General features: G+C 45.2%; 1 protein-coding gene across 1 annotated transcript; it reads right to left on the bottom strand.

Moving 5' to 3' along the window:
- Nucleotides 1-3,551: 3,551 nt before the first annotated feature.
- On the bottom strand, nucleotides 3,552-11,665 carry LOC104270877 (protein shisa-6 homolog; the record flags this gene model as incomplete). Its single annotated transcript, XM_009865371.1, has 2 exons — nucleotides 3,552-4,102; nucleotides 11,513-11,665. Coding segments are annotated over 2 exons (704 nt in total), but the record flags the coding sequence as incomplete, so codon positions are not given.
- Nucleotides 11,666-11,903: the final 238 nt, after the last annotated feature.

Here is an 11,903-nt window from a genome sequence, read left to right as displayed (position 1 = left end):
TCCTGGGAAACCTGACCAGAAGGAAATCTGGAGAACCACATCCCCCCACCCCAGCACCCTCATTTGGACAGAGACTGGGTTGCAACACATCAGACACGATGTGGCAAGACAAGGGTGACAAACAATATTAACAAAAATGCTTTGCTGTTCTACAGTGTCTGTTCTGAGAAGGTCTCAAAGCACTTCATAGACAGTGTGAATCCTCATAATGCCTCTGTGGAATAGGAAAATGTTACCATTGTAATCGCGGGTTGACCACGGGGAACTGAGGTGCTGAGGACCAGGTTGTGGATCATGACATCCATTCCTGGACCCAGTGTCCTTTCAGTGACAAACTCTCAGAATGAGGAATAAAGAAAAAAAATATATGCAAGAACACCTGTGTGTGCTGAAATGCCACTACTCTAGCTACCAACCCATTCCAGTACACAAAGCAAGCCATGGGAGCACATGGTGCCAAGGAACAAATTGTGGTCATTCAGGGCATGGTGCCTTCCCAAAGATATCTGCCGAAAATTTTCTTGGGTGGTGACAGAGTCCCTGCAGATGTTTGTCCTAGAAAGATTTTTGATGGTTTTCGTGGGACACCTCTGCTTGAAACAGCTGTTTGGGTGGAAATGACGAAGAAATGGGGCTAAGATTTCTTTGGAGGATTATTGCCCAGTTCGCAGAGGACCTATGATATTTGTCAGTCAGAATGAGAGAAGGCTCTGAGGTCAAATGGCCTGGAGCACAGCACAGAATCTGCACGGGCAATTTGAATGAAAAATTTCCATATTTGCATTGGGTCCAGCAGCTTCTTAATTCATAAGTGGAACATTTAGAGCTTGAGACATACAGATGTGGAAGTGGAAAGAGAGGAAGATTCACCTACCCATGGCCTTACATGGTCGCTTCTACTCTTCTGGCTTTGCCACCTCAACTCCTGGAGACTCTAGGGTGGACTCTTCTCCCCTACAGTGTTCATATCTCCCTGCTTGCAGAGGGGAATATCCTGGCTTTTCTTGGGCCAAGAGAGAATGGAAGAGACCCCGAACTTCAGCAGGGACTGCCTCTCCCTCAGCCATGTGTGTTTCTCTTCTCCTCACAAGAGTTACAATCCTCAATTTGTAGGAAGGTCATCAGGGGCAATATTTTCACATCAGTTGCCTTCTGTGAAGGAATATCCAGTGACTGGGCTGAGGAGCTTGGAGGTAGTCAGGGAGAGAAGCATCCATCAAGGGAAGGGGTCAGGAGATGAGGTGCGAGATTTTTCTCTCTCATCCCTCTCATGCCATGGACTGCCATTCTTATCCATAGACAGGGTTTTTTTGTTGCCCAGAATGATTTTGCCCAGGGCTGCATGGTAACACTGTCCGAACCACGGAGACTCTTATTTATTCTTTCCCAGCTCAGTTTCCGTCAAACAAAGCCCCAGTACTGCTCACAGCTGGAGTCCTTTCTGAACAGTCTCCATCAGGCAAGGTAGAAGAAAACTTATGAACTAGAACCAGCAGCCCCAGGAGAGCCCCAGGGAAAGGTTGTATGGCCACCCCACTGAGGACTACCTCTAAATTCCATGGGGGGAAGATGACATTTTCTTGCCTCCTATCCTGCACCCCAAAAAATCGTTCTGCATCATAAGTCTCCACACAACACTCAAGCTCACAAGGCCCTACAACCATTGCATGCTACAGGACTGACGTGTTGAGCTGGGAACATCATTAAGGCCAGGAGGTGGGAGGTATTTGAGGGGAGGGAGAAGGGCAGTGCTAATTTAAGTGAAGTTTAGTGAAGACTCATGTAGTGAAAGACTCAGTGCAGGAATATAGGACATGAAGAGACAAGTACTGTATGGGAAGGTGTTTACAGCCTGAAGTCGGTCATCGTTTCACCCGGACGAGGGAGCATGGCTGCCGTTCGGATTGGCAGCATGGGTGTGCGCATGTGGTGGGGCTTTGGGTGCCCCCCATGGACGGTGAGTGCTGGAGAGTGTCCAACACTAACAGTTACAGCACCGAGTCTGGCTGGCCTTGAAAACTTCTGAGACCCTTTCCTGGCCACAGAAGTATGTTCTGGTATGCGTTAGTTCGACTGAATCTGATAGGAAGACAAACACAAAGAAAAAAAACAAACACAAAAGAAAACCAAAACCTAGAAAAAGCAAAGCCCAATCTGGCTAGAAAGCCAGGATAAAACCCTCACAAATTCCAGACCCACGAGTCTACATTTTAAAGATGTTACAGATATACATTATCTAATTATCATTATATCAGATATACAACATGCCCATTGATTATAATTATGCTGGATATATAATTTATATGCATGAAATGTAACTGTCTTCATGGTTAGAACTGGTATTGAGTGGAGTTGGAATTTGGAGGGTTTTCTTGGGGGCCATTACCTAGAGAGAAAATCACGGAAAGTTACCAACCTGTTTTTCTGTAGACAGACACCCTCAGCTTTGTGCTTCTGCTAAGGGCTAGAAAAAGATTTGCTACATACGGAGTTCTAGGTTGTAACTAGGAGGAGAAAATATATTCAGAAACAGGGGAACTGGGTCAGTGGAAAACACTGTCAGGAAAATGAACTTCTGAGGAGAAATCCAGGCTCAATTAAACGTATGGCAGCCTTGCCTTGCAGGGGTCTCGGTGGAGACAGGACTTCCCCCAGCACAGCCAGCAGTGCAAAGCTGAACAAATTCTGGTGCTTTAGGGTCAGCAGTGGCAAGAAGCTGGAGGAAGAGAAACCCTATTCCTCCATCCTATTTACACGTTGGAGACACCAAGATACTAGAATGAGTGGAGAAGGGGGTCTAACAAGCATTTCAGCGTATTTGTGCTTATTGAACACATCAACCCCACTACTTCCTACACTGAGAGAGCAGGCGATTTGTAGGCACTAGTATATTTTTATCTTATGAGTATATTTAATATAAACTAAAATGTTATTTCTCAGCCAGGCTATTCTTGTCCCTAGATCTGCTAGTCCCCTAGGAAGATCTGCCCTTGAATTCTCTCCAAGGGTGACGAGGAACAGATGTATGAGTTGCTGGCTGCTATCGAGTGGTCTAGAGGTGATGTCCAGCAGCCAGAAGCTTACCTACTTGCTACAGAAAGGCCAAACATGAGGCCTGGCATGAGGACTGAGGACAGGGCCCCTTCCCACCAGGCTGGGCAGCTGCTGCATTTCCTCCTCCCCGTCTAGGGCTGCATGAGACTGCTTCTACTTGTAGCAACTGAGAAGTCCAAACTTCGTAAAAACAATGAGATAATGCAGGTGAGCCCTTGGAAGGAGCCATCTACTACTATGGCTTTCTTTGACAGAAACTGATGCACGTCAGGAAATTTCGTCTGTTATCCCTCACTATTGTCTGTTTGCTTGCTTGAGTTCTTCTGATGTCACTGATGAAGGGGTGGCTTTAAAAACAACAGCATGGATGGGACTGTCAGAGAAGTCTTTTCAGACACTGAGTTATTAGAGGTTATCTTGGCCTATAAGGCCACTGCAGTACGGAGTGCTGTGGCCACCCCAGTCCTTAACGGGTATCTACAATGCACGAGGTCATATCAAACAGTCACCTCTGTTTTGCTCGCTGTGCGGTAGTGGTGATGGTGTCCTGGAATATAATGCAGTTGCTCTACCGTGTTGTGGCGCCGGGAGGCGAACGCTTGGCGCTTGGCGGAGGTTGGGTTCATCCCTAAGGTATTGTACAAGTTATTTGAGGCACTAGGATGGGAGTGCATTTTTGTCATCCTGTAGCGATCCAAGACGGGTGTTGATACAAAGACGTCTGTGTGTGACAATGCCCGTGACATCGACTGCTCGGGGTACACCGACCGCTCCGGGGAGAGCAGCGGGTCTTGGGAGTGGAGGCGTTCTGCGGACAGAAGCTGCTCATCTGAGAGGATCCGTTCATAAGACATGCTAAACTCCTCAGGAGTGATCCTCTCAGGAGACAGCACTCTGTCCTGGGACATGGCCCTGATGGGACGGCGGGGCCTGTCCCTGTGGTTGGTCTGTTGAGACATTTTGATGACGTTGATAGGGAGCGTGCCCCGGGCTGCCAGGTCAGGCAGGTGTCTCCTCCTCATGTAGTATTCATCAGCCTCTTTGTCAGCTGTGGGAAAGGAAAGAGAAGAGTTAGAAATGTCAGAGCAGTGTCCTGCGGGGCAAAAAGGGGCTGTGTATGGCACACAGCCTTGGAGCAGCCTCCTGGTGAGACCTGATGGAACATCTGGGAGGATCCAGCAGCTGGACCTGGGCATGGACATCCGTGTCAGGGTGCTGCCTCTCAGAGAGCTGCCAGCCCTGTGCAGGTCGTGTCCCCATGTGCAGACAGAGAGAGTTATAATTACATGCAGACGGGTAAAAGTCCCTGAGCCATGCATCATATCTCCCACCACGACACAATAGATTTCATATGCTTTGAGTCCAGACTGTGGTATCACATGATTTACACAAATGATGAGTTACGGAGAATCTATCAAATGTCACCTTCACAACATGTTTGTAAGGAAAGCACAGGGAAAGTGAGCTGAACCTGGCAAGTTTTCCATTTGAGGAAATTCATATCTGATTTCTGGCCTCAGATGTGGATATGCTCTGGAATCGACAAGTGACCTCATCACATATTTTATTATTATTTTTGAATATTTGTAAATGTGGTCACGGAACAGGTTTGCTGGTCATGGGATGCTCTCTATGAGTCACTGAGTTATCTGTCTAAGGTTTCATTTTTTTGGACACCTTGGCTGATATAATGGAATTTATTCCATGGAACATTTCTTATTCAATTTGCTTCTTTTGTGTCTTAAATGACCTCTTTGTTGCTCAGAAACTTCGAGCTCACATACATACGCTCTTTCTTTTTTGGCTTTCAAACATGTTCCTTGAGCTCAGAGAAGACAAAACCTACTGCAGATGTATCCTGATACACCCCTTTAAACCTGCAGTATCTCGAATGACCTGACAACAAACGCATAATTTGAAGAAGAAACTCTATATCTATTTCAGACATTTTTTAAAAAACCACAAACAACAGAAACACAAAAAACTTTCTCCTAAATGCATCTGATATTCATATGCCTTAAATCAGAGTCCTGGAACTACCTACCTGAAAGAAGGATTAGCAGTTCTTGGGCTTCAAGCCCAGTGCAACATCAGAGTGGGATCAGTCCCTTACCAGAAATACACTGTCATAATCATCATCCCCATGGATCAAGGGATGGAGGCATGTTTAATGTTCAACACTGATCATCTGTGTGAGCCCTCCTCCTCATTTCTTTGGCTGAGATGTTTTCTTACTCCACCCAAAACCATCTCCCATCCTTCCAGCTCATCAGCGACTTCAGAAAACCCCAGAGTGAGACCAATCTGAAACACCTGGCAGGCAGCCATCCTCTCCTTGGAGAAGACAACACAACACCCACTGGTGCACAGGAAGGGGATTCCTCATGCAAATGTAAAGCAAATTTCTCCACCTTACAGAAAGAAAGTTTCTTTTAAAATAACCTTGTGGAACTAGCCTGGCATATGGACTGCAAAATTGGGATCATACACACAGGACCCATCAAGTCTTGACCCAAGTGTTGATGGGCAAAGACATCATCTCCTATATGTCCTGGTCAGCTTCTGGGACCTGATAAGAAATTCTTTTGGAAAGTCTTTTGTTTATAAGACATGTATGATAAAGATATATGATTTTCTGAGCTAAAATATTTCATTTTTCCCTCATGTAGAAGGTGATGCGAGTTGGGACAGTATCAGACAGTGGAAGAGGAAAATTTCACATGCATGCAGTTTCTGAGGATGCTGGAGTGGTAAAAAGGCAAAGTTCTGCTGCAGGACAATCTGGGCAATCATAAGCGAATGAGGTAGATGGTCCCACTTCTGATGCTTAGAGTCTCTGTAGGCTTGCAACAGATCTCGTAGGCTAAATATGGTGTGGAAATTTCCTGTGTCCTCTGACACAGCCATAAATCTATGGTAGGTTTTACAAACCACATTGGCTGAGAAATGAAGACAATTGGCTGACTGTCCCATGAGGCAGAGTGCTTTCAGAGAAAATGTCATGATACGTGATTGGTGCTGACAACATCCCAGAAGTTTGTTCACCAGACGACAGCTACAAGATTGGTGCCTTAAGGTCTTCAGCCAAACCCTGGGGTGCTGGATGATCTCACTCACTAATTTCCTCATCTCTCCCTTGCATTGTGTGTTCTCTTCAATGCAGTCTGAACCCAGCTCCTTGTGGTCCTCATAACCCAGAGGATCTGCGAGGAGAGTTGTTCATCCCCCACCTCAGCATCCAAAAGTACAACTGAGAACAAGTGTGTTGAAATGCACGGCCTGTTGGCACCCCTGTTGCTGCCAGCTTATTCTTTGCAGCCCACACAGCACCAAAGTGTGAGGATTACCCAGAGTTCTCCTGTTCTGGCATGCTTGCTGCTGGTAGGATTTGCTCTCCAGAGTATACATTGTAGGATTGAGCCCTTTTTTCTTCAATCAAAAACTTCTTGGAATACTATCTCATCAAAAATACTAGACACATCTTGGTGGGGTTGGACTAGATGATCTCCAGAGGTCCCTTCCAGCCCCGAACATGCTATGATCCACAACCTATCTTTAAAATCACCTTCTAGGAAGCCTCAGAAGGGTTGGGGAAATTCCGTATGGCCACAGCAATTTTAAACATTTTGATTTTATAATGGGGCCATAGATAGACTTGCACACATTTGTGTGCATCATGATGCTTGAGGCTGGGTGCAGAACTGGAGCACTCAGCACTCGCCACTCCAGCCCTTGACCTCTGCTCTGGGTCAGAGAGGTTCTGCTGAATTTGACCAAGTGACTCTAAACAAATGTAATTAAAGCAGAGAACATCCCAAATGGAGATTTGCTTGGATGCTCACACTTGGCTGTGGTAACTGCCGTCAGGAGCTAAACCAGATTGTGCGAGGTTGGTGGTCTGAGTCTGCTGGTGGTGTGGCAGAGTCAGCTGATTAAGTGGTGTGAAGTTATTCCTTCCTAATTTAGATTTTAAAAAAAGGCAGCATGCTCTACACTTTAAAAAGTTTTGTCGATTAGGAGCATTAAAATATCCTTTCCATCCCTCTAAACAGCATAGAAGTCTGCATGGTCTTTTGCTGGCAGCGACTTAAACCATTCAGGGAACTCGTTTCATTTCAAACCTCATACAGCCTGTCTCCTCCCGTGATGCTGAGAAACACTTGCAGATGTTGGCACAGCTATCCCAGGAACATTTTCAGGTGTAGGCAAACTTCGCATCTCATCTCAAAGGAATCCAAACCGAAACAGCACTTTCCCAGGAGCCACAAGCTGGCTGAAGCAGACACCAGACAGACATTTAACAGGCTGTTGCCTCTGAAAAGTGGTGTCAGCTCACAAGCTTTGCTGAACCACTCATGGAGAACACAGCCTGAGGAGAAGCTGAGCGTGCTGTGTCACACGTGTGCCTTTGTGCCCAGGGAGAAGCTCAGCACAGCTCTATCCACAGTGTTTCTGCACCCAGGGAAAGCAAGGACACCAATAGAGCACCAGGCTTTTGAGATTGGAAGCACCAGGTGCTTCAGCCAGTGAGTGGGACCAAGAAGTCGGGACATTCAGTCACATAATTTGCTAAAATCAAAATGTCTCCAGGACTTGAAACCACCCAATCTGATTCATGTAGTCTTCATCACACCAGAAAGTCCACTAGGACAGTGAGGCTCTGATAGCGCTACCCCTTATCTTCTCATTGATACTCACTTCGGAACAGACATTTGTAATTTCAGTTGAAATAAACCTACAATCAAATGTGTTTCTCCCTCATGGACGTGCTTGAAAATTCAAAAAAGTGTCCTAAGTGGATTTCAAAAGGCCAGAAATGATGAACAGAAAGAAATAAATCACTGTTCTATTGATTAACAGAAATTTCTCTTTCTGTAAGTCAATCTCATACTTCTGGGTTTTCAGTCATGTTTTTCAAATGTTTGAAAGGGGAATTATGGGAAATCACATTTTCTGCTCAATTTCTCGGCTTTTTTTCATTGTTTTGGGGGGTGGAGTAAGGGCTGTATACACTTTCTTTCCTTCTTTGGCAGTTTCTAGAACATTGACCAGGACTGGCCTCACCAAACTTCAGGATTGTTTGAGCACTTTGTCTGACCTGACTTTAGGATAAGCTGATTTGCCCTCATACAATTTTTCTGCTTTTTGCTTTTTTTCTTCTCCCATTTGGAGGGAGAGTCCCAAATGAGTGCTCTTAATCACACATACCTCCTCAAGTCTAAGATGCCATCGCTGATGCTCTAATTAGAGAAGCAAGGTCCCTTCATGGTGTTCCGGGAAGAGAATGCGGCAAAGCCAAGGATATTTTTCTTTCCATGGCTCTATGTCAAAGTATTTAAAATACTTGCATACAAGTATGTATGTAAGGCCATCATAGTAGTTTCTTTGCTTTTCTTAAGGGTAATTTCTTTGCTTTTCTGTCTCTGCAGTTCTAGTGTTTTTCCTCTTTGGGCTTGTCTCTCCTGTTTTAATTGGCTTTAACATTTTCAAGCTGCCTAGTCATTTTTGATGTTTGCTTAGCCAGTATCAAGTGGTTTAACATGCCTGAAAATATTAGTTTCCTTCCTGACTGACCTTTCTTACTTAGCTGGAAACAGCAATTCCCTGGAGCACTAGGCAGGACAGAATTAATACAGCTGCTCTTCCTCAGCTGTGTGTTCCCACACCCACCCAGCCACACACACCAGCCTGCCAGGGCTGCCAGGGCAAAGCTGGCCCAGGGCTTCCCATGGAGGTAGTTCTCTGCCCCCCACATATCCTGCTACCTGGATTCACAAATAGAAACCCAAGATGAGTTTTCTGTTTTCTGTGCCTTGACGTAAGATCTGAGAAGGCAAATGGAAGCAGAAAGCTCAATGCTTGCATGGGACCTGGTTCTATGCAGTCAACAACTTGTTTCCTGCTGTTCCTAAAAGTCCTGGATTATCCTCACGTCCTTTCCCTGGAAGGAGAAGAAAATGTGGTGCCAGCAGAGGTGAGTGCATGCCCTGCAAATCCAGCGGTGAGGACCTCCCCACGCTGGGCACATCCCCAGGGATTCGCAGGTGCAGGCAGCAGGTATCACTCATCTCTTCCTTGCTGCAGAACAGTAGACGAGTCCCCTAATGTGAGATGTGTTTTGTTAAGCTTTAGGCATCAAAAACTAGGCTTGTTATCCAGCAAAGAGCTCGGCGGCTTACCAGAGCAACTCTGGTGTCAGTAAGAGACTGGGACCTTCCGAGGGCTCTGATGGAGATATTTGTCCTTCATTGGTTATAGAGTTTCTTGCATCAAACAGACAAATAAGAAGCCTGATTGCTGGATGGCTGAAGTAAGGTGAGGTGGATCTGATCATATCCTTGCTGAGTTCTGTCTCCTCATCTTTGGTGATGAGATGCTAAATATTATTTCTTCCTGGATATGCCTTGATTATTCAGTTTAGATGTTCTTGGGCAGAAACTGTTTTTCGCTCTCTGTCTCTGCCAACTGTGAGAAAATAAGTGACCTTTAGCTGTCTGGTGAGTCTGAAGAAACCCAGACAAATTGCTGAAAGACAAATTTAAAAAGTATCTAATGTTTTTTGTTTTACTTGAATAGAAGTATTCTGTTTGTTAATGAGCTCTTCAAAACATTGATTTTTAAAGAAATGTCAGGGAGTTCATTAGAAACAACTAATTTTGAATATGAAAAAATAAAACCCCAATAATTCACTTGCAAAGCCCAGCATTTAGGTATTACTTTTGGGGGGATTTTCGGTTGCCTTTAGCTCCTTTATATGGAATAGGAAAATGATATTTCTGGCATTTTCCAAGGGAAGGTCTAGGAGCTGGGAGCCCATTTTCCTTTGGCTCTAGAGAAGACCAGCTATAAGATAGCGATTCAGTGATTCTAGAATTGTTAGCTATATGCAAGCCCAGCGGGATCAAGGAGTGCTTAGTGCTTTTAGAGCTGGAATGGCTTATTTACTTACTCAGACATACAGCGTGAGGCAGCTGATTTGACATTTGCCAGGTGCTTTGCAAGGAAGTGGGTTGGTTATTTCTAAAGAAGGCTGAGCTACACCTAGACCTGCCACTGATGGGTAAATAGCTGCGATTTCCATTGCAGTGTGCAGGGGTTCCCTTCTGTGGTTGATGCTGTTGAAAAAAGAGGGTGAATGAACCCCACGCTAGCCAATGACCAAAAACTAACTAACTCTTAACATTCTTAGGTTCGTGTTGACTACCATGTGTCCCCTGAGTAGTGACAGGAGCACTAACTGTGCACATGGCACACTGAACAGGTAAGATAGCAGACTCCAATCACAAAGCACCTTATGTCTGTTCTCCAACACCGTTAAGCACATGTTTACTTTCAAGCACACCCAAGGTATTTGCCTTAAACACATACATAAATCCCAGGATGAGCTACCAAGAAGTGGGCTGAGATTTCTATGTGCTACATTTCCATTCCATTTTCTCTTCTGAAAATTATTCTACAGAGATTTCTTATGGACAGTCCAGGGTCTTCTCTACCACTTAATTTTTTGTGTCTCACTTAGGTGGCTAAATCAGGAATGCAGATTTTTAGATAGACTATAGGATTTGCTCTTAACCTTTCACCTTCACCGTCGGTGAAGCTATCAAAATAACCCAAGTTATTTCCCTAAATTAAGCAGTGTGAATACATTGCTGCATCCATAAAATGCTCATGGAAATATCCATAATACAAAGCTAGTGCCAGCCTAGAGAGAGCATTTGCCTGCACAAATATCACTTATCCTATAATCTCACCAAAGCTGAACTGCTTGCCATCAGCAAAGGTGATGGGCTGGAACGTTATAGGAAAGTTGGCAAAATGATGCAATACATAAACCAGTAAAAAAGAACAGATACTCACTAGAGTGAGCAGGATAGTGAGGATCATGCTGAAATATCAGAGATGTACCATGAATCAGTGTATGGCACAGGTCAGGACCAGATCCAGACACATACACCATGAAACACAATGGATCGCAGTGCTGCTCAAGGCAGGCAGATGTGCTCCTACTGAAATAGGATCTCCCAACCATTCCAGCAGCTTTCCAGCCTGGGTTAGTCATCTGGCTCCAGGTGCCCCCATGGACGGTGAGATATCTGCCCTGCGTACGCCAAGGTAAGCTCAGCTGATCTGAGACAGCCAGCTTGGCTCGCCTAGATCCTGGCAGAAAGGAAAAGGTTTCTCAGAGGACTCTCTAAGAAGCAGATACAAAGTGGAGTAGTGGGAGGCAGCACAGCAAGGAGGTCAGAAAGCAAATAACCACATCTGCTCCCACAGTAATGAAGTGACTCTTTCTCTATACTCTTCCTTGATAGGAAGCGACAGCCAAAAGAATCGTTACCGGAGATACCAGCTTGGGCAGTACAACGACAGCAGGAAGAAGGTTATTGCCTTAACATTGTGCCCACTGCGGCTTACGAACAAATGAGATACAAAGGAAATGAAATGAGCTGACACCTACTTAGCCTCTTCAGAGAAGAATATTTACTTGGGTTTGTCTTGACGGCAGACTCATAGGATGGTGGGAGGTGAGAGAGGTTCTGGAAGGACCGGGAGAAGGACAGATCATAGGGTTCGGTGGCAGAAGTAAGGATGTTGTTCATTCGTGGCTTGTCTGCAAAAAAAGAAAAAAACAGAGAAAGGCATGTCTACAGTGTGCTCCAAACTAAGCTGAGAGAGGCAAACTATTCCCGCAAACTCTGGCAGGGAGAAGATCTGTATGTAAGCCAACCTCAGTGACAGGCTGTTGGACGTAATTCAAACTAGCACTGGCAGATCAGTGAAAAATGGATCCTGTGGTGTTGTTTCCCTGTCCACAGTGATTATGGAGAGCAGTAAACTGCTGTCTCGGA

Source organism: Apaloderma vittatum, unplaced genomic scaffold, assembly GCF_000703405.1.
Source record: "Apaloderma vittatum isolate BGI_N311 unplaced genomic scaffold, ASM70340v1 scaffold13882, whole genome shotgun sequence".
Lineage (NCBI taxonomy): Eukaryota > Metazoa > Chordata > Aves > Trogoniformes > Trogonidae > Apaloderma > Apaloderma vittatum.
Note: the sequence above shows the minus strand (reverse complement) of the source record. Positions and strands in the feature narration are given on the sequence as shown.